The sequence below is a fragment of the Hemicordylus capensis genome, chromosome 2 (genome assembly GCF_027244095.1).
Source record: "Hemicordylus capensis ecotype Gifberg chromosome 2, rHemCap1.1.pri, whole genome shotgun sequence".
NCBI lineage: Eukaryota > Metazoa > Chordata > Lepidosauria > Squamata > Cordylidae > Hemicordylus > Hemicordylus capensis.
In genome coordinates this window covers 411,623,837-411,647,536 of record NC_069658.1, presented here as the reverse complement: position 1 = coordinate 411,647,536, position 23,700 = coordinate 411,623,837, and the positions used below count along the sequence as shown (strand labels likewise).

At 45.0% G+C, this 23,700-nt stretch overlaps 1 protein-coding gene across 9 annotated transcripts in view; it reads left to right on the top strand.

Annotated features, from left to right (window-relative positions):
- CEP112 (centrosomal protein 112) overlaps nucleotides 1–23,700 on the top strand; it is a 462,785-nt gene that overhangs the window by 11,230 nt on the left and 427,855 nt on the right. For all 9 annotated transcript variants that reach the window (XR_008315603.1, XR_008315601.1, XR_008315600.1 and 6 more), the window contains one exon: nucleotides 5,767–5,936. Coding sequence is in view for 2 of the 9 variants with exons in the window: in XM_053292958.1 (XP_053148933.1) it covers nucleotides 5,767–5,936 (170 nt within the window). In the remaining 7 variants the exon portion in view is untranslated. The remainder of the gene's footprint in view (nucleotides 1–5,766; nucleotides 5,937–23,700) is intronic.

Genomic DNA, 23,700 nt, shown 5'->3' with positions numbered 1-23,700 from the left:
GACCAAAGCAGTCTCCACCCCATAGCCCGCCCGAAAACCAGTTTGAAATGGGTCTAGATAATCAGTTTCCTCCAAGACCACCTGGAGCTGAGGCCACCACCCTCTCAATTACCTTGCCCAGCCATGGGAGTTTGGAAACAGGCCTATAATTGCTCAACCCTGAGGGATCTAATGCAGGCTTCTTTAGAAGAGGTCTAATGATTGCCTCCTTAAGACAAGGAGGCATCCTGCCCTCCCTCAGAGAAGCATTTATGATTTCCACCAGGCTGTTTACAACAACCTCCCTGCTAGATTGAACAAGCCATGTTGGACAAGTGTCAAGAGGACAAGTGGTAGGCCTCACTGCTCCAAGCAGCTTGTCCACATCCTCAGGAGTCACAAACTGAAACCGATCCAGTTGAATCACATAAGAGGAGTCGTTGGGCACCTCCAGCTCAGACATCAAATTAATTGTGGATTCTCCATCTAGGTCGGCCCGAATCTGAGAGATTTTATCTGCGAAAAACTCTTTAAACACATCACAGTGGGTAACTGTTGAATCCAAATTCTGGTTCAAGGGTGGGAGGGCAGATACTAATCCCCTCACAACCCTGAACAACTCTGCTGGACATGACTTTGCAGAGGCAATACAGGCTCCACGGGATTAGATATTAGCAACTGAAGACCCCTGGACTAAAGCCACCCAATGATTTTATTATTTATTTAATTTATTTAATTATCCAAGTCTGTAGGTGGTTCATAACAATGAATACAGTAAAGACAAAATAAAATAAACTTTTAAAACAATAATAATTTAAAACAGTTTAAAACATTCAAAGATTACTAAAAGCCAGGCTTAAAAAATAATTAAAAAATCACCCCCATCCCCTTTCTTCTAGGGTTTTTGCAACTGCTTAAAGGGAGAGACAGAGGGAGGCTGTAGTTTTTTCTCATGCCCCTTTGACTCCTCTTATAGCCATATAGCTTGATGGAGGAGAGGAGTCTGAAGAATGTGTGGAAGAAACAGAGGGTTGCACCTTTAATTGTTCACTTGCATGTTTCTTTTCCCCTGGACAGTCATCTGTTGTAGGTCAGGGATTTTCCCTCATTTGACCCTTGGTTGGGTAATTTACACCAGGCACCAGTGTCTCATTTCCAAACAGAGCTTTATTAAAGTTTTTGCTAGCAATTAAAACTCATTGGTGGCGGCCGCGCCTTCTAGCAGGTTCTACGTCTCTTTTATATTGAGATAATAGTACATTCCACACTTGTGTATTTCATACAGTCCAGTGCATCCCCTTTTAACTCGAAAGGTCCCAGATGGTTTCAAATATGACTTCTCTCATTCACACAGTCATAATCAAGCACCTTCAAGGCAAGGAACAGAATGTGCCCAATACGAAAAGCGCCATCTATCTCGGCTAGCTTGCGACTTATTCAAACTAAGTCTTTTCGCTGCTTAAGCACATTTTCAAATATTTTCCCACAACATTCCCCCCTTTGAGCCTTTCAAACATGGTGTTTTAAGGGCTCGCCTTCCCAATAATTGGCATCCAGCCTGTGTTCAACTTCTTGTATGTCCAACATCCAACTTCTTGTATGTCCTGGTGGGGAAATGTGACAATGCTAGGAACTGAGCGATCTACCTGTGTGCCTAACATAGTCATCAGATTACAGCAACACTGAAAACAACAGCATCCCCCTAATACCAGGGACACAGTCATTATAATAGTAACTACAAGATATCTAACCCAAGTGAGGTCTGGCAACCATGACCAAAGGTTATCCCACCAACTCTTCTTATCTGCGGATAATTGCTTGGTAATGTCATTCAGCTCCTCCAATTTCCTTTCTATGGGGCCTTATTATCTGTGATGTTAAAGCAGCACAATCCTTGAAAATGTTCACAACCATAGTTGTTCTTTAATAGCAGATAATCAATGGCCGCTCTGTTTTGTAACATGCCAGTTCTAACCTGGTCCAATTCTTCCAGTAAAAGTGATATAGCTTCAGAGGTTTTGTTGACAGTCTGCTGCAAGAGACAGGCTAGTCCATTTACAAGTTTGTGCAAGTGAATAGTGGACCCAGGGATTCCTACCAGAGAGGAAGCTAATGCAATATATTCGGCAGGAGTTAATAATCGGGGCATGTATGCAATAGTATCCTCACATTCCTCAGCCTTCAGATCCCTTTGGGCCCAGTGGGGCTGAGTGAGGGTCTAATTCAGGTATTCCTTTGAGGGTAGGGCTGCTAGAGATATTAGGTGTCCGAGGGCACATGGGCCCCCGAAGCTATTAACAGGAATATAGGTATAGGCTAGGTTGCCACATAGTAGGTAGAATTCTAGAGGCAAAAACACATCAGTAGAGCATGTGCAGGCCGTCTGGGTTGAAGAACAATTTAGAGAGAGAGGAAAATTTGGACTAGTTAGGTTTTGAGGCTTTTGGTGTACTCTGCCTTCTAGGGAATCACTCACCCTCCTTTTCCTTTCCAGGATCAAACAGGCAGTAGGCCCCTGGGAGTTACCCATGGTTCCTATTTGAGCTTTTCTCTGATTAGTGAAGGACTGAGGTTTATTTGGTCCAAGGACACTTCTATATCTGTTCCATGGCTTAGGTGAATTCCTCCTTCCTGTTAGAGCTCTTTTTGAGAGCTTGGCAAACCATACAGGCAGGTAGCGAACGTTTCACCTGCAGAAAGTATTTGCTACACAAAAATTTGAACTATTTAAGGGAGTGGAGGCTCTCGAGAAAGAAATTGTGTCTTAAGGAATATTGGGACTCCTCAAGATCGTCACCCTCAGGACTATTCTCAGTTGGGTCAATGGTCTCTTTGCTAAGGTTTGTTTGAGGCTTGGTTAATAATGTGATTATGCAGATGCTGAGTTCCTTTACCCTCTTTTCTTTCATATTTGCCACCACCCACTTTCCCAACACTGAGGTAGGGGAGATACAAATATAGGCTTTGGGGCTGTGAAGTTCAATGCTGAGTTCAACTATGGGTTCCTCTCTTGCACAGGCTCGATAGAGAACCCGAACAGCCCTCCCAAGGTGGACTCTAGTAAGGGCATTTTGGACCCTTTGACACTGGCACCTTCCTAATGTCAAAGCAAAGGGCTTTGGACTTGTTTCTCTCATGACAAGGCCCAAACAGAGGCTCAGAAACCTCATTCTGTTCTTCAGATAGGCATACAGTAGTCCATTCTTCTGAATCTTCTTGTCGGCTTAGCTTGATGGGCAGTACAGCTGGGCTGTGGTTCACAATGGCAGGTTCCAGGTGAGAGTGATGGATCTATACAGTCTTCTCGGCTACTTCCATGGCTGTATGGGTCTGGAAGGGTTCCTCCCACTGTGGCTTGAGAGGTTTGGCCTTCCTTACGACAGTTCCGGAACCACTAAAGATTCTGGTACATAGGGATGCAGGAGACAGTCCAAGGGCACTGTTTGCTGCAGTGCTTGCAGGCCTGCTTACTGAAAGAAAGAAAATAGGTATATGAATTATCTCTGCCCCCCCCCCCGCCACATAACACAAATAACACAACAGGTAAAACCTGAGGCCGTTTCAACTGCGTCTCTTGGCATAGATTTTCCAATGAGATTTTTATTTCCCTGCTTGCCCTCTCCATTCCCCCGGACCGGAAGTCCAAAGAAGGGGGTGACGTTTTTGTTCTTCATCAGGGCCTGCAACCGCTGCTGTAGCTTGTGTTGTAAAAAGGGCTTCAGTCCAATGGGTCAGCTGATCTCGGGTCACAAGAACAAATCCTGGGCAGGGGCGAAGCAATAAAGTTAAATTACAAATGTTCAAAGAGAAAGAATGCCCATGGTCGCCTCCCTTTGTGAGCTTGTAGCTTTGAAGAGGCATTAAAGCCTGACAAATCAAACATAGCCTTATCACTCGAGAGGCATCATACAATCTACAACGCATCTCATTTAGTGCAGAGGGAAAAGGGTAGAGTAGGGTACAGATCCTAGACCTGAAAGCAGGTCCATTTGTGGTTGGCTAGGGCTTGGCCCACGGTAAAGACTAGTTGCTGACCAAGGGCAGTAGAAATATGCACCCTGACCTTCTCTAATGGTATACCTTTAGTGTAATACCTTTAGTGCAAATACTGACAGCACAAATATTGCATTAGAAATATGAAATGAATGATTGGCGTGTCAAGGCCTGGTATAGGGATGTGCAGAACTGGTTTGCTTGTGAATTGGACAGCTGTGAACCCAGCAGGTCTGAACAGTTTGATTATGAACCACTTTGAACTGGTTTGAGCTGGTTCATCAAACTGACCGACCCAGCTGATCGGTTCCACAGAACCATTTCACTTTGGTGTGGTTTGGTCTGAATTCAGACCAAACTGCAGCAAATGGTCTGTGCACACCCTTAGCCTGGTGGTGGTGGTGGTAGTAGTAGTAGTAAAGCCTGGTTCTTATGACATCCCTCAAAATTGCTTTAAATGAGCAGTTTGGAGATTCTGTCAGGATGGATGGTGAGAGTAAAATATTTTGGAAGAAATGAAGTGCATACCTATGGATCACAGCCTTGCATCACAGTTAGCATAAATGATTGAACTAAGATAATGTCCAATCATAGTAAAATGTGCAACCATTTCCAAAGGTCTTATAGTTCCATTCTTCTGCCTGCATATAGGAGATGATGCATTAGGGTGAGGAAAATAGCTGTAACATGGGGGGAGTGATTTGTCTGTGCCAGCATCATAGAAGCAAACATAAAAATAATTGTGAGATTACTCCAGTTGCCTCTTCACTTACATGTGGGATGTTTCTTCTGGTGAACCTCTCCATTTGCAGATCCATCATATGCAGTTTCACATATCCACATATTGGGTAATTGACATCCAACCTTGGCATGATGGTTGGGGGGGAGAAGGTTTGCAAAGCGTTAATTCCATGTATTTGTGAGTTCGGAGTGGCTGGAAATGACCTCTAAGGTCAATTCCATCTACCTTTTTGAGGAGAGGGGCCATTTTGTGCTCATTTGTGTAAAAAAACAAAAACAAAAACCCAACAACCCCCAACAACTGAATTTTCGTGGAAAAAAGCTGGATTTTGGACTTGAGGGGGGGCATTGTTGGGCACCTGGAGACCTAGGGCACCCCCCACCCACTTTTTAGCCCCCCGCTTTGCTGTTTCTCCAAGTTTCTGGAGCCTCCAGGAACCTAACCCCCTGAGTCCCTCGGCTCAATGACCAGGTATCTGCGGCTCTGGTGGAGAACAGAACCTCCACGGATAGTGGTGTTCACCTGTGCTAATCAAATGACATATGTAGTTAAGAAGGTGATAGATTACATTAAATATAAGGAACAGTTGTTAAAATTCAGGGTACAGTTTTTGGAAAATTAACTTTTGTTGTATATGTTTAGATATTGATGGGATGTATTTTTGGGATAGCCTTCAGGCTTTATTACATCTGATCTGGAAATACATATGGTTGTATTCTAACTATTCAATGCATGAGAGGAAGAAATCCCACTCACACAAAGGGGAAGGGTGATTTTCACAGATCTCCCCTTTCCCCTGAAAAACTGTTCCTGAGGATTGGAGGGCCCTCTGGAGCAGGATGGCATGCGGTGCAGGAGGCTGCAGTAGGGTGAGGGATTGGTGAAAGAGGGGAAATAGCCCCTCCGCCTTGTGCAAGAGGAACGTCTTCCATTCATACTATGAGTGCTTAGGATACAACCCATAGAGTTTAAAGAAACTGTGAGATATTCCTGGAAATCTAAATCTATTAAACATCTTACTCCCCCCCCCCCAATTTTTTTAAAAAATGTAGTCTATCTATTTTGATGAACCAAATTCAACAAGAGTGTGGAATGACAGCTCCGAAGGTTTACCTGACTGGGTTATGGGAGAACTTGGACAAAGTGATACTAAGATGGATGAATCCTGGAAGCACTCTTTTAAAGAGGAGTCTGCTTTGGTAACCTCACCACTTGTGCACAGGTAAGAACTAGAAATCTCAATAGGAAATGAATGCTTTTAGTAACATCTGCTGTACTTTATATGGTCAAAACTTACTGCCCTTAATGTGGGAATTTTTGAACCATTATAACAGATCATCATAGTCCCCACCCCCCGTCCCCCCCGGCAAGGAAACAGCATTTTTTCAGTGATTACCGTGTGCTTCAGTGGGAGTTATCTAAAGAATGTAACTTGGATTAGAAACATAAAATAATGAAGTGGGAATATAAAGGCACTATTTATCAATTACATTCATCCCTTGTTAACCTTACCTTTGTCTTTCCTCCTTGTTGACTCCTGCACTATCCAGAAGCAGCCGGTGAGTGCAGTGGCAGGGGGACAGCGAGAGGCACCTTTAAAAATAAATTAACAGGTGCTTACCGGTGTTACTGCAGCACCTGCAAACTGTCTCACGCAGTGGTGCTCTGGCCGGCATCCCACATGGGGCATTGGTGCAGCCTTGGCTTGTACTGCTCGTGCGCAGAGGCCCTTTGCATGGTCAGCAACACCATGCTGACCACACAGGTAGCCTCTGTCCATGCACAGGGGCCAAGGCTGCACCGATGCCCCATGTGGGATGCCAGGTGGAGCATCGCCACCCTACACGGGATACTGGGTGGAGTGCTGCTGCTTGGGATGGTTGGCAGGTGCTGCAGTAATGCTGGTAAGCACCTGTTAATTTATTTTTAAAGGTGCCTCTTGCCGCCGCGGCCACTACTGGCACTGTCAACATTTAAGTTGTAAGTTCCTCAGGGTGGACACCTATGCTTTTTGTTTATGCTACTCTTTAAAAAGCATCATGCACAGTTATGATGCTATGTAGTAGTAGTAGATGATGATGATGATGATAATAATAATAATGTGACTGACCCAAGAACTGAGGCATCAGAATTACTAGTTGCTTTCTGAACGTATGAGGTATCATTGCTACTCTTCTTTGTTAAAGTGTGTCCTGCAGTACTAATTAGGTACTCTGTAGTATTTTGTTGTTGCTTTGCATGGTTTTGGAAACACTGTTTCAGTAAAAAGTGAAGAGATCTCATTAGTTTCCCATTTGATTGATCTGTTTTGAACTTAATTGCTACGTGTAAAGGACTTGGAGCTATGTTAGAAAGGGCCTATAAAAGTACAATGCATATTGTGATTTCTATTTGAAGTTGTAATTGATTGGCTATGGCTCTTTGGCTATGGCTGATGCAACAATTATGGCCTCTGTTACATGGGACTACTTTTAAAGACAGTTCAAAAACTGCAGTTAATTCAAAATACAACTGCTAGAGTATAACTGGGGATAGGTGGTGGGAATATATCTTGCTGGCTTCCAGTGCATTTTGAAGCAAAATTCACAATGCTGTTCTTGACCTTTAAAATTGCCCATGACTTAGAATTTGGGTACCTAAAGGAATGCCTGCTCCCGTTATGCATGGGGGTTAACTAGAGAGAGGATCATTTTGGTTGTGCTGCCATGTGATCTTATGATTAGTTCAGGAGGAATGAGGAATGAGGAGTGAGGAAGGACTCTTTTCCTAACCACTACCCAGAGTTTCTAATATTTATTAGACCTGTTCACACAGTTGTTCATATCTAGGCTTCATGTAGTTTGCTGATTAGTGTAATTGTGTGAACTTGTCCCAAGGTGGGTATCTCGGATTCATCTCGGGCCATAAACCATCTTGGTATGGGCTTACACAAACACACTAATGTCAGTAACCCACTTTAAGCCAAGATTCAAACGGTTGTGGGAACCAGGCCATTATCTTTTGAGTTTCTTCCCACAGGTTGTCCTGGTTAAGATGTTTCATGCATTTTAATGTAGTTTCCTATTTCAGATTCAGACCTGGTATTTCAGATTCAGACCTGGTATACTTCTATTGTATTGTGCTCCCATCATGCAGTTCCATTGATTCGGAAGAATGTTGTGACTGATACTACTATTAAAATATTTATATACTGCTTGTCAACCAAAGTTCTCAAAGTGGTTTACATAGAAAAATAAATAATACATCAAGAACATGGACCCCTGTCCCCAAAGGCCTCACAATCTAAAAAAAGAAACATAAGGCAGATACCAGCAACAGCCACTGGAGGGATGCTGTGCTGGGGTTGGATAGGGCCAGTTGCTCTCCCCCTGCTAAATATAAAGAGAATCACCACTTTGAAAAATGCCTCTTTGCTTAGTTAGCAGGGGTATACAGTTACATACTCTCCACTTCCCTGAGTAGCAGAAAGTTTCAAGTGCAATCTTTTGCAGAGACAGTTTTCTTATAAAGAGAGAATACTGCAGACTTGTGCATTTCAAAATTTTACTTTATTTGACTAAAAATGCAAGCCAAATAGAATGACATCCTTTTTTAAGAGAAAGGAATTAGTGTCTAATAAAATGTTTTCTTGTTATAGTAATTGACCTGCAGTGGATGAGAAAAAGTGCAAAGCACTTTCAGGATTTTTTCCTTGTTTGTGCAAGTCACTGAAATAGTCAGCAGATGGTGGTGGTGTTCTGTAGATCAGGCTAAAGGAGCCTGCGTTCCTTGATAACTGAGTGTTGTGCTGGGTGATCTCTGTGTGTGTGTGTGTGTGTGTTACTTTGGTAGCTATTCTGTTCCCGGCTGGGTTACTTTAGTTGTTGAAAAGCTTTCTTCTTGTTTCTTTAAGAAATAATTCATAAAGGATATTGGTAAGAAGGCTTCCAAAATTACCATCCCACTTCAGAAATAGATGGAATTTTCTCTTGTACCTCTTTGTTGCATTTATTTATACTGGTCTAGTCTATGGATATGTATGTCTTGTGAGGGATCTTACTGCCCATAAAAGAACAGATTCACAGTATGGGAATGCTCTTGGATTTAGACCTCCTTCTAGATTCTCAGGTTAAGGTTGTCTGTGATGTTGAGTGCTTTTTAATAGTCTGGGTGGTTATGGTAGTGCAGCTGGTTCAGAATATGGCTGCTTGACAATTGGTTGTCTGACTGTATGGAGCATTTGATTCAATATTGCAAGAACCAGACTTCCCCAGGTTATATTCAAAATGGTGGTGTTAATCTTTAAAGCTCTGAATCTGGGTTAAATGAGGGAGCACCTTCCCCCATGCATTCCTTCCTGAATACTGAAGTCAAATGAGAAAGAAACAAAGAAAACTTGTTTCTATAGATAATGGAGCTGTTTTGGTGGTGGCTTATGAAACACTACCACCTGCTATGTGCCAGATCTGCCTGCTTGACCCTTCTAGGGTCAAAATAAAAACCTTTATTTTAAAACTGATCTGGGAGGGGTATATCTCTTATGCCTCCTGTTCTAGGTGGACACAGAGTTACCTTAAATTTAAATATACTTTTATATTATTGCTGTTTTATCCTGTTGCTACTTGTGTAAGCAATTGAAAATCAAGATATAAATTCTTAAATTCTATACCCTGCCTTGACAAAGTTACTGTGTAAAGTACATCAGTTTTGATGCTGCTTTCTGTGTTCTGTCTCTTGGCATTAGGAGATCTTTCTTGCTCTCTGCTCTTTGCTTCCCTCTCTCAACTGCTCCTCCATCCAGTGTCAGAGTAAATATTTTGTATACATGAAAGGCAGCAGTTGGAATCAAGGGGATGGCGATGTCCTGTAGAATTTGTTTTGCACTGTGTCCAGAGTGATGACCAAGGAATGTTAAGAAGGACTGTAAGTGGAACATGTCCCTATGAGATCACCCATAAAGTAGATTATATAATAAGAAGGGGGGACAAGCAAAGTTGTGAAGAGTGGGAATGGCTGTTTGTTAAAATAACAATGCTTGACAAAGCATTGACTGTTGGCTAAAATAAAATACTGTGTAACTGGGTTTTTCCAAAATACTTTAAAAGTGTGACATACTTTGTAAATGATCCTTAGAACATTTCCAGAGGTAACAAGAAGCCATAAACAATATGTTTCTTAGACTATGTAGTATTGTGGAGAGCTACCAAAACTATAAAACATAGTTTACTGTTCAAAATACTTGAATGGTGAATGATAATAATATATAGCAGGCTTCTCAGACATTCTATATATATTTTAGTATTGTCTACACATTTTCAATACTGGTGGTGTGGTGTCTGTATGAAATGTTATGGAGCAGTGTGTGATGTTTTTATAAGTACATGCAGGTGGTAAAGGGTTATAGGACAGAGAGAAGTTGCAGTACTGAGCCCCCTGTAGGCAATTGGGAGGAAATCCTGTTTAGAATATACCATCCCTGACAGACTGTCAAGCTTTAAGTATATTCTTGTATGGAGAGCCCACCGCTTGCATGAGGCAGACTGTTCCATTGTCAAACAGCCCTTTAAATTAGGAAATTCTTCTTAATGTCTAGTCTCAATCTGCGATTTTAACCTATTGGTTCAAATCCTGTCCTCAGGAGCTGCAGACAACAAATTCAATCCTGCATCTATATGACAACTCTTTGGATAATTGAATATGGCTATCTTATCTCCCCTTAGTCTTTTCCAGGCTAAACATACGCAGCTGCTTCAACCATTCCTCATAGGATTTGGTTCCCAGCCTCCTCACCATCTTTGCTGCCCTCCTCTAGAGCCATTCCAGTTTCTCAAAGTCCTCTTTAAAATGCAGAGCCCAACAATCAGCACAGCATTCCAAATGAGGCTTGAGCAGCGCAGAATAGAGTAGAACAATTGCTTCTCAAGATCTGGACACTCTGCTTCTGTTAATGCAACATGCTCCCTTTTTAGCAGCTGTGTCACACTGCTGGCTCGTGTCAGCTTGTGGTCCACTATGTAATCTAGGTTGCTTTCACATGTACTGCTGCCCAGCCCCTTCTCGGTTGAACTGTTGCCAGGGACACCTCTGGGTTATCCTTTCCCACTAGCTCCAAGGCAGGACAGATTCGATTGGTTGTAGAAATTTCAGCCACGCCTCCTTGGTGCTAGGAGGATAACCCCTCCCAGTTCTTTCTGTCCTCAGCAAGCTCCATGGCAGCGTTTTTCTAGCTCTCTCTATTTTCTGCTGATATTACTTCTCTAACTACAGTATTCTGTTCTCCAAATCCTTTTTTTTTTCTGTCCCTGATCTTTATTACTTGCTATTATCTGAAAAGAAAAGAAAAGAAAGAAAACCGCCCTTCTTTCGTCTGTTTCTCTCCCCCCCACACTTCTCTCCCCCCTCATCTCCTCTTTCCTCTCCGTTGCTTGGAGCCAGTCAGAGAGGGACAGAGCAATTTCTCCAACAAGGGGAAGAGTTTGAATGTTTTCAGCCTGGGAGGCTTCAGGGCCGTTTGTAGGCCCCATTGGCGCAGGCTGCTGCAGGCCCTGCATAGCAAGGCCGCTTTTCCGACCTCCCGAAAACCTCCTGAAAAATTCGCCAGCAGTGAGTTGACAGTCCGTGATCGGCCGTCTCTCATCTGTGGGCCACGGAGTCCCCCCTGGAAGGGCGTAATTTTACCGCGTCGGTGATGGCCGCTCTCGAGCCGCCCGTCCCGATTGTCGAAGGGGCCGCATCGAGTATCCCGCCTTCGGGCTGCGAGACTCGCTCTACTGCGGCCCGGCGCGCCACGCTGCTGCAGGCAGCTTGAAGTGGCTGTGAAGAGCGCTTTGGGAGGCTCCCTATTGCCAACGCCCCACCAACCTCAGAAGAGATTAGGCGGATTGGCGAGCTGGCTAGCAACCTGACCGGCAGGGCAGCGAGGCCATCACAGGCATCTTCTGTTCCTAAGATGGCGACGGTTGCGAAGAATCCCTCCATTTTACCTGAAGGAGCCGGTAATGTAAAAGGGAGACAGTCTCTAAAAGGGCGGGAAAAGCCTAAGACTGTGATTATGGAGTTTGGCCAGCAGGGGGAGTCTGCTGCAGAGACTGGGCCTAAAGAAGCCTCCAGTTCTAACTCTGCTGTTTTACCTAAGTCTGTGCTGCCACCTGAGTAGCTGGCATGGTTTCGCAATGCAATCATTGGCACCATCTACCAGGTTAGGCCCCCTAAGAGGAGTGAGAGATCCACAAAGGGGAGAAGGCATAAATCACCCAGTGTGAGCTCCTCACCTAGCGAATTTGTCAGTCCTTCTCCCAAGAAGGCCAAAAGCAAGCTTAAGCATAGTTTGCTGGGCAAGTTGTCTGGCAAGGTGGCACGGGACCATTCCTCTGATGCTTCTGATCAGACTCTGGGGGCCCTAGGGGTTTACTTGCACCTCCCCCCCCCAAAAAAAAAGTCATTGCAGACTCAGAGAGGCCTAATCTGCCTTCTGACCCTGAAGACCCAATTAATGCAGGAGGAGGTTTTGATCCGGACCCAATGGTCTGGAGGGGAGGACACTGGTGATGCCTCAGTGTCACAGCACCTCTTTGTGGCAGAGGACTTCAGCCCACTGATGTTCAAAATTATTAAAACAATGGGACTGAGGCTGGGCAGAGTTTTGACTCTTGTGCCAAAGGGGACTTGGTCTTTCCTAGAGCACACCCCAAGGACAGGCTGATGCCCATGCCAGAGTTGTTTGTGGATGTAGTCAAACAGGAATGGTTGACACCAGCTTCCAGCTGCAAGGCTGTGTGCATGGCTAACAATCTTTATTCTTTTCAGCAAACCACTACAGATATGTTGAGGACACCAAATGCGGATGCCCCGATTTCGCAATTGGTGTCGGATTCCTTGGCATCTCGAGAGGGTGAGTTTTCTCTAAAAGACATAGCTGACCAGAAGGTCTAGCTGTCATTTAATCGTGTCATGAGAACGTGTGCCTGGTGGTCCGTGCAACAGCGGCAGCATCCAGGGCAGCCCGTGACTCCTTATTATTGGTGGTCAATCTTCTGAGTGATCCTCCAGGGGACCCAGTTAAGATGTGACAGCAACTATTCAAGATCCAGAAGGCGCAGGCCCTTATAGCCGATGCCACTCTTGATACGATTAGATTCTCAGCGCAAGAGGCGGTTTCATCATTTGTTGGCAGACGCCACTTGTGGCTCAAAATTGGACAGGTTGGTTCTACCTCTAGGCTAAACCTTGCTACCGTCTCTTACGACAGCAAGAAGCTTTTTGGTGAGTCTGCCCTACAAGACATTCTTGTAGAATCGTCTGATAAGTGAAAGACAATGCCTTCAACCAATAAAAAGACTGATAAACAGCCTTTTAAAAGGCCCTTCCAATACAATCGGTCCTTTCATAGCTTCCGGCCCTTCAGGGGCCAGGACAGAGATACAAAATTCCAGAGGGGATCTTGGAATCCTCAGAGAGCACCCTTTAGAGGGTTTGGTACCTACAAACAGCAAGCTGCTCAGTCAAAGCAGCAAAAGCCACTACAATGACTTGAAGCATTTCAGGCTTGGAGGGCATTTGTCTCACCTCGCCCCAGCCTGGGAAGATTAACCTCAGACAACTGGATTCTGCAGCTGATCCATCACAGCTACAGGATAGAGTTTCACTCCTCTCCCCCTGCTGCTTTATCCCCACTCTAAGGTCAAAAGCATTCTCAAAGCATTTGCCGATAGTCTAGGCAATCCAACTCCTCCTGGACATCAGGGCAGTGGAGCCAGTGCCTCTGGCACAGGAGGGAGAGGGTGTTAAAACAAAACAAACAAACCAAAACAGCAAAACAAAACACCTCTATCCTATTTACCGTCCCAAAAAGGGACGGTTCAAGGAGAGCTGTTTTAGACTTAAATTTTTTTGAACAGATGGGTCCACAGAACTCATTTCCAGATGGAAACTCTAAGAGCAGTTTCAGAGGCACTCTTTCATCTGGATGTGCTCGCGTCCATAGATATAAGGGAGGCCTGCCTGCATCTTCCTATACACCCGGAAAGCAGGCAGTACCTTCGGTTTAGATATGCTGGAAGGCATTTTCAATACAGCAGCCCCTCATGTCTCCACAAAGTTGTTGGCACCACTGGTGGCGCAACTCTGTCAGAAAGGGATAGTCAATTGTTGCTGCAGGCGAGATCTCTCCCAGAGGCAGAACAGGACTTGGTCCTTAACTATCGCAACACTCGAACCATGGTTTCATCATAAATGGAGAAAAGAGTCAATTGACGCCATGCCACAGGCTGCGCCATTTGTGGGTAATCATAGTTACCTTAGTGGACCGCCTCTTGCTTCCACCAGACAGGTTACAGACTATCCAGACAGAGGTTCACCTGGTCCTAGTGAATCCAAGAGTTCCTCTGGCTTCCTTGTCAAGACTGCTGAGCTTGATGGTGGCCGCACCAGACTCAGTTCCGTGGGCTTGAATTCATCTGCACGACCTCCAGTGGTTTCTCCTACCCCACCAGAAGGCAATCGTAAGGAAGTGTAGACTGCTTATAAAGTTGCCACCAGACCTGCGTCACTCTCTCCGCTGGTGGATCAACTCCAGCAACCTGAATTGGGAAAAGACCTTCTTGGACCCACAGATGTTCATCAGAACAACAGACCCAAGTTGACAGGGGCTGGGGAGCCCACTGCCTCAACCAGTTGGCGCAGCAGCTATGGAACACGGAGGAGCGTTCTCACAACATAAATTGGAGGGAACTCCATGCAATTTGCCTAGCGCTACTAGCATTCCAGGAGATCATCCAAGGCACTGAAGTATTTGTAAAGACCGACAATACGACGGCAAAGGCATATGTAAACAAGCAATGGGGGTCCAGGTCATCTCACCAGGAGGCTGTCCTTCTGCTGTCTTGGGCAGAGAGCAACCTTCCTTCCCTGATGGCACACCACATCAAGGGAGAGCTGAACCTGTTTGCAGACTGGTTAAGCTGGGCTGACATCCAACTGGGGGAATGGGCTCTAAATCCATCAGTTTTAACCCAGATAACAGAGAAGATGGGCATGCCCGAGGTAGACCTCTTCATGACTCCGAAGAATGCACAATCCCCAGCGTTTATGCCTAGATTTCCATGCAGGGAGGCGATGGCAGTGGATGCCCTATCCAGTCTATGGCCAGACGCTTTCCTTTATACGTATCCTCTGACACCTCTGTTGGCCAGAGTCCTGCAATGGATGTGTCTTCGAGCAAGAGTACTCTTAGTGGCACCATTCTGGCCCAGGAGACCCTGGTTTCCAGAGCTCCTCCATCTGGCGGTGGAGCCACCTTGGGAGTTGCCTCAGACCCCGGACCTGCTCCATCAGGGTCCAGTTTTACACCCGGATCCATGTTGGTTTCGGCTCATCGTTTGGAAACTGAGTGCCGAGTCCTGAGCCAACATGGCTACTCGGAGGGAGTTCTCAGCACTATGCTGGCGTCGTAAAGTCCATCGACAGAGAGAATTTATCAATATACATTGGGAGCACTCCTTCGCTGGATGTCTCGCAACTCCGTTCCGAAGGGCACGGCTAAGTTATCTCATCTCCTGCTCTTCTTACAAGAAGGGTTCAACAAGGGACTATGTCCGAATACCCTGCAACGGCAGGCATTGCCGTTGATGGAGTTGCTCTCAGTAGAAAAGACAAAATGTCTCAGTCACATCCTCACCAGCGTAGTTTCTTTGAGGTGCCTCGCTGATGTCACCTCCAACAGTGCATACGTTACCCTCTTGGGAACTACATACTGTCCTCAAGGCATTGCAAGCTCACTCCTTGGAGCCTTTGGCAGCTATTCTGATCAGGATCTTACAGTTTAAATTGGCCTTTTTGGTGGCCATCACTTCAGCAAGGCTCTTCTCGGTGCTGCAGGTGCTGTCTGTAAAACAAGGCACATTGTATATTTCAGAAAGAGGCCATCAGGCTCATTCCAGACCCCTTCATGAGGCCAAAGGTGGTGTCCCCCTTCCACCCATCGCAAGATGGGTTCCTACCTTCATTTTGCCCCAATTTTCCATCAGTCTCAAGATGTTTTCCTCCCTTCTTTTTGCCCGCGCCCGGTCCACGAGAAGGAAAAACTCTGGCATAACCTGGATGTCCGGCGCTGCCTCAAGAAATATATCGCCCGCACCGCCTCATTCAGAAATACGGACCAAATGTTCGTCTCCTTCCACCCGAGATCAATGGGCTCGCCCGTATCAGCACCTACTATCGCACGATGGATAAGGGCGTGTATCTCGCTGGCGTATGAGACACTTCGCTTACCCCAGCCTTCAGGCATCTCGGCGCACTCTACCAGGGCGGCCGCCACCTCAGCCGCCTTTTCAACTAATGCCCCAATCCAGGACATTTGCAGAGCCGCCACTTGGGCCAATCCCTCTACGTTTACTAAGCACTACAAGATCGAATCCTACGCCGATATTCAGGCGTCCTTTGGAAGAAGGGTGCTTCAGCAGGTTCTCCCTCGGGAGTAGGCCGGAGCGCACCCGCCCTCTGCGTTGGACAAGCTGTGGTATGTCCCAGAGGTGTCCCTGGCAACAGTTCAACCGAGAACGGAGCATTGGTGTTCACTTACCGTGAAGGCTCCTTCTGGTTGATGTTGCCAGGGACACCTCGACCCACCCAGTTTGGCGCTCCTGGCCTCCTCCCGTGGAGAGTCCCTTCTCAGGCCTCCCTCCGGGGTTCGCAGGCTATACCGATCCGCTCTTTGCCTCTAGCCCAAGAACCCTGTGTGCTGCTCCAGTCTGGTTGTTTTTCACATGTTTATTTATTGTCCAGTCCGTCTTTGGTGTGTACCAGTATTTCTCTCGGACAGCAAGAACTGGGAGGGGTTATCCTCCTAGCACCAAGGAGGCGTGGCTGAAATTTCTACAACCAATCGAATCTGTCCTGCCTTGGAGCTAGTGGGAAAGGATAACCCAGAGGTGTCCCTGGCAACATCAACCAGAAGGAGCCTTCACGGTAAGTGAACACCAATGCTCCGATCTTCCCCATCTTGTACTTGTGCATTTGATTTTTCTTACCCAAACTCTGCCTTGTTGATTTTGGCCCAATATTCAAGCCTGTCCAGATCAGCTTGAATCCTCGTTCTGTCTTCTATGTTAATCATCTCTTCTAGCTGTGTGTCTGTGAATGTGAGAAATGTCACCTCTATTTCCTCCTCCAAGTCATTTGTGAAAATGTTGAACAGCACCTGGCTCGAGACAGGGACCTGTGTCACTCCACTTAATACCTCTCTTCAGGATGACGTGGAACCATTAATGAGTACTGTACTGATACGAAAGTTCAACCAGCTGTTAGTCCTAATAGTAGCATCAACAGTTTCTACATTTCACCGAGTTGTCAATGAGGATATCTTGGGAGCGTTTGTCAAATGCTTTGCTGAAATCAAGTAATACTATGCGTACAGTATTGCAGTGATCTACTAAACTGGTAACTATTTTTAAAAAGGAGATGAGATTAGTCTGGCATAAATTCTTGATAAATCCATGCAGAACTCCTAATCACCAGATTCTTTTCTAAGTGCTCACAGACAACCTGTTTAATAATCTGTTCTAGGATCCTGCCAGATATTGACATCAAGCTGAGAGGTCTGTAGTTTCTCGGCTCTTCCCTTCTTGAAAACAGGGATGACATTTGCTTGTCTCCAGTCTCCTGGCATCTCACCTGTGTTCCAGGAGTTCTCAAAGATTAGACAGTAATATCTCTCAGGCAGGGGCGTAACAAGGCTGGAGTGGGCCCAGAGACAAAATTTTAAAATGGGCCCTTCACTGATACATACACACAAGGAGGGAGGCAGGGAGGGAGAGTCGAGAGACAGAGAGAGAGATACTAGCCAGGTCGAAGGAAGGATCATAATGAAGGAAGCTCTGTGGGTGTTGGGGAGTCATGTGACTTGCCTCTGGGGGGCCCCTTGAGGCGTGGGGGCCCCCAGGCAGCCACCTCCCCTTGCCTAATAGTAGTTACGCCCCTGCTCTCAGGGATGTGTAGAACCATCAAGTGATCAGAAGCCAGGCAGTCAGTTACAGAAGGGGCTGACAATGCAGTGTAAGATAACTCTTCAGCCTTCTCCTTTCTCCTCCATCCAGAGGTGTATTCAGTGTGAAGAAAGAGCAAGCAAGAGACAAAAGGCAGAGACTCAAAAAGAATTTTAGGAAGAGTCTGGGATGTATAAGTTTGTGGGCGAGGGGTGGTTAAAAGCATCTTCTAGGATGAAGGGGTGTCTTGATGGGAAACTGACATAACCTGTTTTTGTGTTTTTCAGAATCTTCTTCCTCTTCCAACCCTATCCAACGCTCAGTCTTTATATTTGTGTAAATAAATATTTGTGTAAACTAAAGATTACAAAGACATTGTATGACTTCAGTAATTTCTTCTTCAAAGGAAACCAGAATCCAAGTAGTGCTGCAACCTCTAGAATTTCTCACTGCTTGGAGAAGTGCGGTTGAGGGCAGTGTACTATATATTTACATTAATTCCTCTATTTTGCCTTATTAATGACATTCACTTGTTTTCTATAGTATATCCATTGTTTTCCAATGGAAGCAACCTTATTAGAATACTCAGCAGGTCAGAACTATAGAATGGTGTCCGGAGCTCAGTGTAGTGGGCTGTGTAGCAATTTGAACCAAGAACTTAAGAGTACAACGTTCAGTCTTAGCAATGGTCCATACATGGTGGCTGGCTTTATTTCAAAATATAATTATTTTTTCAGACTAGCCAGCTGTGAAATCTAATCTCAGCTTGATACCACAACAACATTATATGCATTTATCACAGTTAATATATGATTCATCAGTTAGCCTGACTTACATGAGCTCATTAACTTAGGTCAGGGTTCTCAACTTCGGCCCTCCTGTAGATGTTGGCCTACAATTCCTATAAACCCTGGCTATTGGCCACTGTGGCTGGGGATTATGGGAGTTGTAGTCCAAAAACAGTGGGGGGGGGGTCTAGGTTGAGCAGGCCTGGCTATTTTATTTATTTATTTATTTATTTATTTATTTATTTATTTATTTATTTATTTATTTTTACATTTCTATACCGCCTTTCGTTAAAAGAAAACCCCAAGGCGGTTTACAAAAATTAAAACATACAATAAAAAGCAATAAAAACACCAAGCTAAAAACATATAAAACAGGGATTCAACCTGACTATTCAACCTGAGCAGTCATGCAGTGTGTGCATGAGTCATTCGGTTATTCTATAACATTTGGTGACCACCGGGGGGGGGAACCCCCCCCCCCAAATAAATCCTGATTTCCCTTCTCCCTAGCAAATATACAATTTTTAGAAAGAGCTCAAATATTTTGCAACATACTTCTATTTTGTACTTTCCCCCCAAATGTAGGGCAGATATGGATTTTAATTAGTAAGATGACTGTTTTAATTCCTATCCAACCAATTTTCTTGCAAAAGTGAAGAAAGGAGGCGTCCTGTGGTACCATAAAGCTGATGAGCCTTTGTGGCGTAAGTGTTCATCTGCTTCTAAGTTGCAGTTTTTCAAATTAGGTGACTGAAACTTTCACCCTACAGGATTTGGAAAAGCTACTCTGGGTGGTTTTTTTTTTTAAAAAAAACTCAAGATTCTTTGTGAAATCAGATCTTTGGCATGCAAGTAAGATCTTTTATTTAGAGCTCTGGGAAACAGAATCACCACCCCCATGTATTAAAATTAGTACATGTCTCTGTTTAATAGGGCGAAGGGGAAAGCCGCCTGTACTGTGTATGAACCCAGTGAATGCAAGATGGTGCTTTCTACTGAGTATTTAAGGTTCTAGTACTTTTTAATTCCAGTGTTTCCTGACTACTTTGATGCCCAACCATGTTCCTCTATAAGACTCCAATTCTGTGCTCAGGAGTACCTAGGAGTAATGTTCATTGAGCTAACTTGGATTTCCTATGTGTGCTTACTCGGATGTATTGAGCTTTAAAAGACATTGCACATATGCTTAACAAAGGCTCTTTTGCCGGCTGTAATTCAGCTTTTGCCTTTCTAATCACAAGCTAAATGTTCTTACAAATAACTGTTTACATTTCAAAATGTTTGTTCTGCTATTATAAGGTTTTAAATGACTTGTCTGATTTAGGCTGCAACCTTATGAATACTCACCTGGGGGCAGGGCTGATATCAGGGGTTGGTATCTTTGGGCTGAAAGTCCCAGCTTCGAAGGTGTGAGCCCTTCTGATCTGTGTGATGCAAAAAGCCACATCTCCTCTTCCTGCTCAAACTCACAGGGCAGCTGAGGCTTGCTAACCCATGAAAGCAGGCAAGTGAGTGGTGGTTGCAGCCTGCCCTCTCACTTTAGAAAGGGTGATGGTAAGGACTGGGCCTGAAGCACCACCCAGAGGGAAGGACCAGGTGCACAAGAGGAGGTGGAGACTGCCCAATCTGTTCTTGGCAGATTAGTGATGAATGGGGGGATCTCCCTGCTCAGGCACCCTCTGCATTTGGTCAGCGCTGCACAGAGGACTGAGCCTAGTGGGGCTGCAGACTGAGTGAGAGGAAGCCATGCTAATAGAATTGGGGCCAGCAGATCCGCTGAGAGAAACTTTTAAGAACAATATAAGGGAGTAGCTGCTGCCTTCTCTCACTTGCTCTCCCCGCCGCGCCCCCCTCCCCGGGGCAGCGTGATGATTGGACCCCATGGCACTGCCTAGGATGAAGCAGCTGTTCCTTGTACCAGCAGCTCAGTCTGCCTCCAGTTTCTAGGTAGCATAGGAGAGATGATGAGCCCACTGAGCAAAATCCACAGCAGTGTGGTGCCCAGAGGAAGGGTGGTACATGCAAAGAGGCAGAGGTGGATAGTTACATAAGGGGCAGCACTTAGTCACTTTCTCACCTGTGCACCAACTCTGTGGGCATTCCAGCAGTGGAAATTGATCAATGAGCCCATTGTCCTGACAGAACTGCCCAGAAATAATGGGGAAAGGATAAGGAACCAGAGGTGGTAGCAGCTCCTGTAAGCAGCCATGGCTTCCTTTTATTCACTCCGACTGGCCACTGTGCTGTGCTGTGCTGTGCTGGCCAAATGGAGAAGGTGAGTGAGCAGGTAGTGCCCTCCATTCTTCATCACAGTGCTGTGCAGAGGAAGATAACAGGTGAGCAAGAAAAAGGATAAGAAGACATGGCAGCTGCTTTTTCCAACTATCACTCACCCAAATGATGAGGCAGTTGCTTCTTTCATCAGCAGCCACCTCTGCCCACTTGTACTCTCTCTTTCTCTGAATGCTGTGGTAAGAATGGGTGGGTGGGTGCTAGCAAGTATGTGCATTGTGAAATGCTCAGCTTCTTAGGGTGCCTTGCTTCTGCTCTTCCTACACAAGCTCCTTCCCACACGAGAGCTGAACTAAGTGGCACAACCTATTCGCTCTGTAGCAAACACTCCCATTTTGAGATACCTCCTTCTGCCCCGCTCAAAGGCAGGACACCATTTTCCTCCCAACCCAAGACACAAGGTGTAAGACACCAAGCGAGCTCATGTGAGAGGAATTATAGCTGAGTCGCCTCTCCCAGCACCTCATGGGCTGCCTAACTCAAAATTAACTCGAATTCTGGTAGATTGTCTTGCTGCCACCAATCATTCCCTTACTAGGAGGGTTATCTGACTGAAGGTGGGTGATAAGCCTTCAATCCAATCTTTTTAAATTGCTAGCAGGCAAAATAAAAACATGGTTCGACTTGAATGTATGTGCCGTTCTTTTGGGGCATGTGAACTAGGGGCTTCCCCTTCTTCCAGAACCAGTCAAACACTCTGCAATAATTTTTAAACACCCCCCGCCCCCAGTTTATTGTTTTACTACAAAAATAAGCAAGTTTAGGTTTTCAAGTATAGCTGGTTGAGATAGGATTAACAATTCTTAGTGGTTACAAGAGGAACACCCAGATGTTCTCAGGCGATGCTTAGCATAATCATTACTAGGCTGATGTGGAAGATAGGTAGTTACAAAGCAAAGAGATAGATATTGCATAGACACACACAGAGATAAAATAGATTCTAATGCAAATCTTTCTAAACACATTTCCGTAATCTTAAACTTCTGAAGCCTCCAGCCTTGGCTTCCCCTTTCCCTTGGACCTCACCAGAACCTTAGTAACACTAACCCCTGCCAGGAACATGCAGACTCACCATGAGGGATGTTGGTAAAACTCCATTGCTCTCCTCAGTCCCCTAGTTCACATGCCCCCAAAGAGCTGCAAAGGCCTGCTAGTTTCTCACTTGAACGTATAGACAAGTGGAACCACATTTTTATTTTGCCGGCTAGCAATTTAAAGGGGGGACTGAAGGCTTATTGCCCACTTTCAGTCAGATAACCCTGCTGAAAAGGGGGTGATTGGTGGCAGTGAGACAATCTACCAGAGTTCCTCAAGTTAATGTTGAGCTAGGGAGCCCCCAAGGTGCTGGGAGAGGTGACTCAGCTAAACTTCCTTTCAAGTGAGCTAGCTTGCTATCTTACACAAAGCATGGTTTGAAAAGAGCACAGCAGCAACAGGAGGCCTATTCCTATGTAGAGTTTGGTAGGGATGAGCACGGAACTGGTTCGGAGGCCCTTTATGTGCCTCTGAAGGCGGGGGTGTCTAACTTAAAGAGCGGGGGAGGGTGCACTTACCCCCCCCCCGCAACTCCCCCCCCCCGTGCACCCGTGACCTCCAGGCATATCCAGGCAACAGCGCGGCAGGAAGGTATGCTGCCGCCCCGATGGGCTTGGATTAAAATGGACACCAGCAGGGAGAAAGCGGCGAGAGGGGTAAGTGCACCCTCCCCTGCAGTTAAAGCAGCACCCCTGCCGCCTTCGAGCCTCCCCGCCTCCCCGCCATGGTTCCTGGCACATCCCTAGAGTTAAGTATGCTGAATTTCTTGCAAAGTTTGGAATTTATTACTTTAAGCATTCCCAAATAGTGAGCTGGGAGTGGAACTCCCGCTATGTAGTGAGAGCCTTCATAACCCTTAAACTACTTGCTTTATGTCTGTTTCTTAACCTGTATGTAATTTGTTCTCCAGGCTTTTTCAAACTGGTGATGTAGGCAGAGCTTTCCCTTTGTTTTGGAAGTCCTCTTGACTATCTTATCCTAACCCAGAACTTAATCTTCTCTCTTTTGAAGAATTGTCTATGCTAACCATTAGTGGCACCACTATGAAGCCTCCCATTACATAGTGGGAGTTCCAGTCCCAGCTTATCATTTGGGAATTGTTGAAATAATACATTCCAACATAGAATGCAACAAAAACCTAGCTGGAGTGTACCCATCTCAGTAGAAAGGCTTGCAATTAGGACTTCCTAATGAACTGCTTAAAAAAAGTTATTCTTGTAACAAGCACTGCTTTCCCTAGTGCAGTGTGAAGATGAAATCTAACAAGATGTTATGTACATTTCTAGGAAGCTTTAATATTTTTTTTAACAATTAGAAGAAAAGTGAATGTTTACAAATTAAGCAATAATGAAATATTAAATAGTATGTGTTTTCCCCCCATCTGTTATTAAATCAGATAGAGGATCCTTACTGAACTTCCTTTAAATTCCTTTGCTTCATGTCTTGAAAGTGTTGTTTTTAGCAAGCAGGCTACTCTGGAGAGTCTGTATTGAATGCTGTGGTTTTTAAAATCTGTCAAAATGCTCCATGTGTGTCCCTCCCAAAGCTGCACGCTTGGTGGAAGAGGACGACCATCCCAGATAGGAGTGTACCGTTCTTCGGTCAAGGGTATACAATAGTATTTACTTTAGAAATAATCTGCAAAACTTGTTTTCTCCAAGTGGCTTAACCATATTTTGTACCACAACATCAGGTATCTTGTGCTCCAATGAATATTAGTGAACTTTCTGAGGCAGTTTGGGGAAATTGATGGTGAACCAAATTTTGTACTCATACAGTATGGATAACTTCAATATTTTCTTTTTAATGTTACTCTTAGTTTATTGTATGAAATGCTTTACAAAGCATGTCATCTCTGATTTTTTTTTTTTAAAAACCATATTGTTTTAGGTAAGTTACTCTATATATGTGT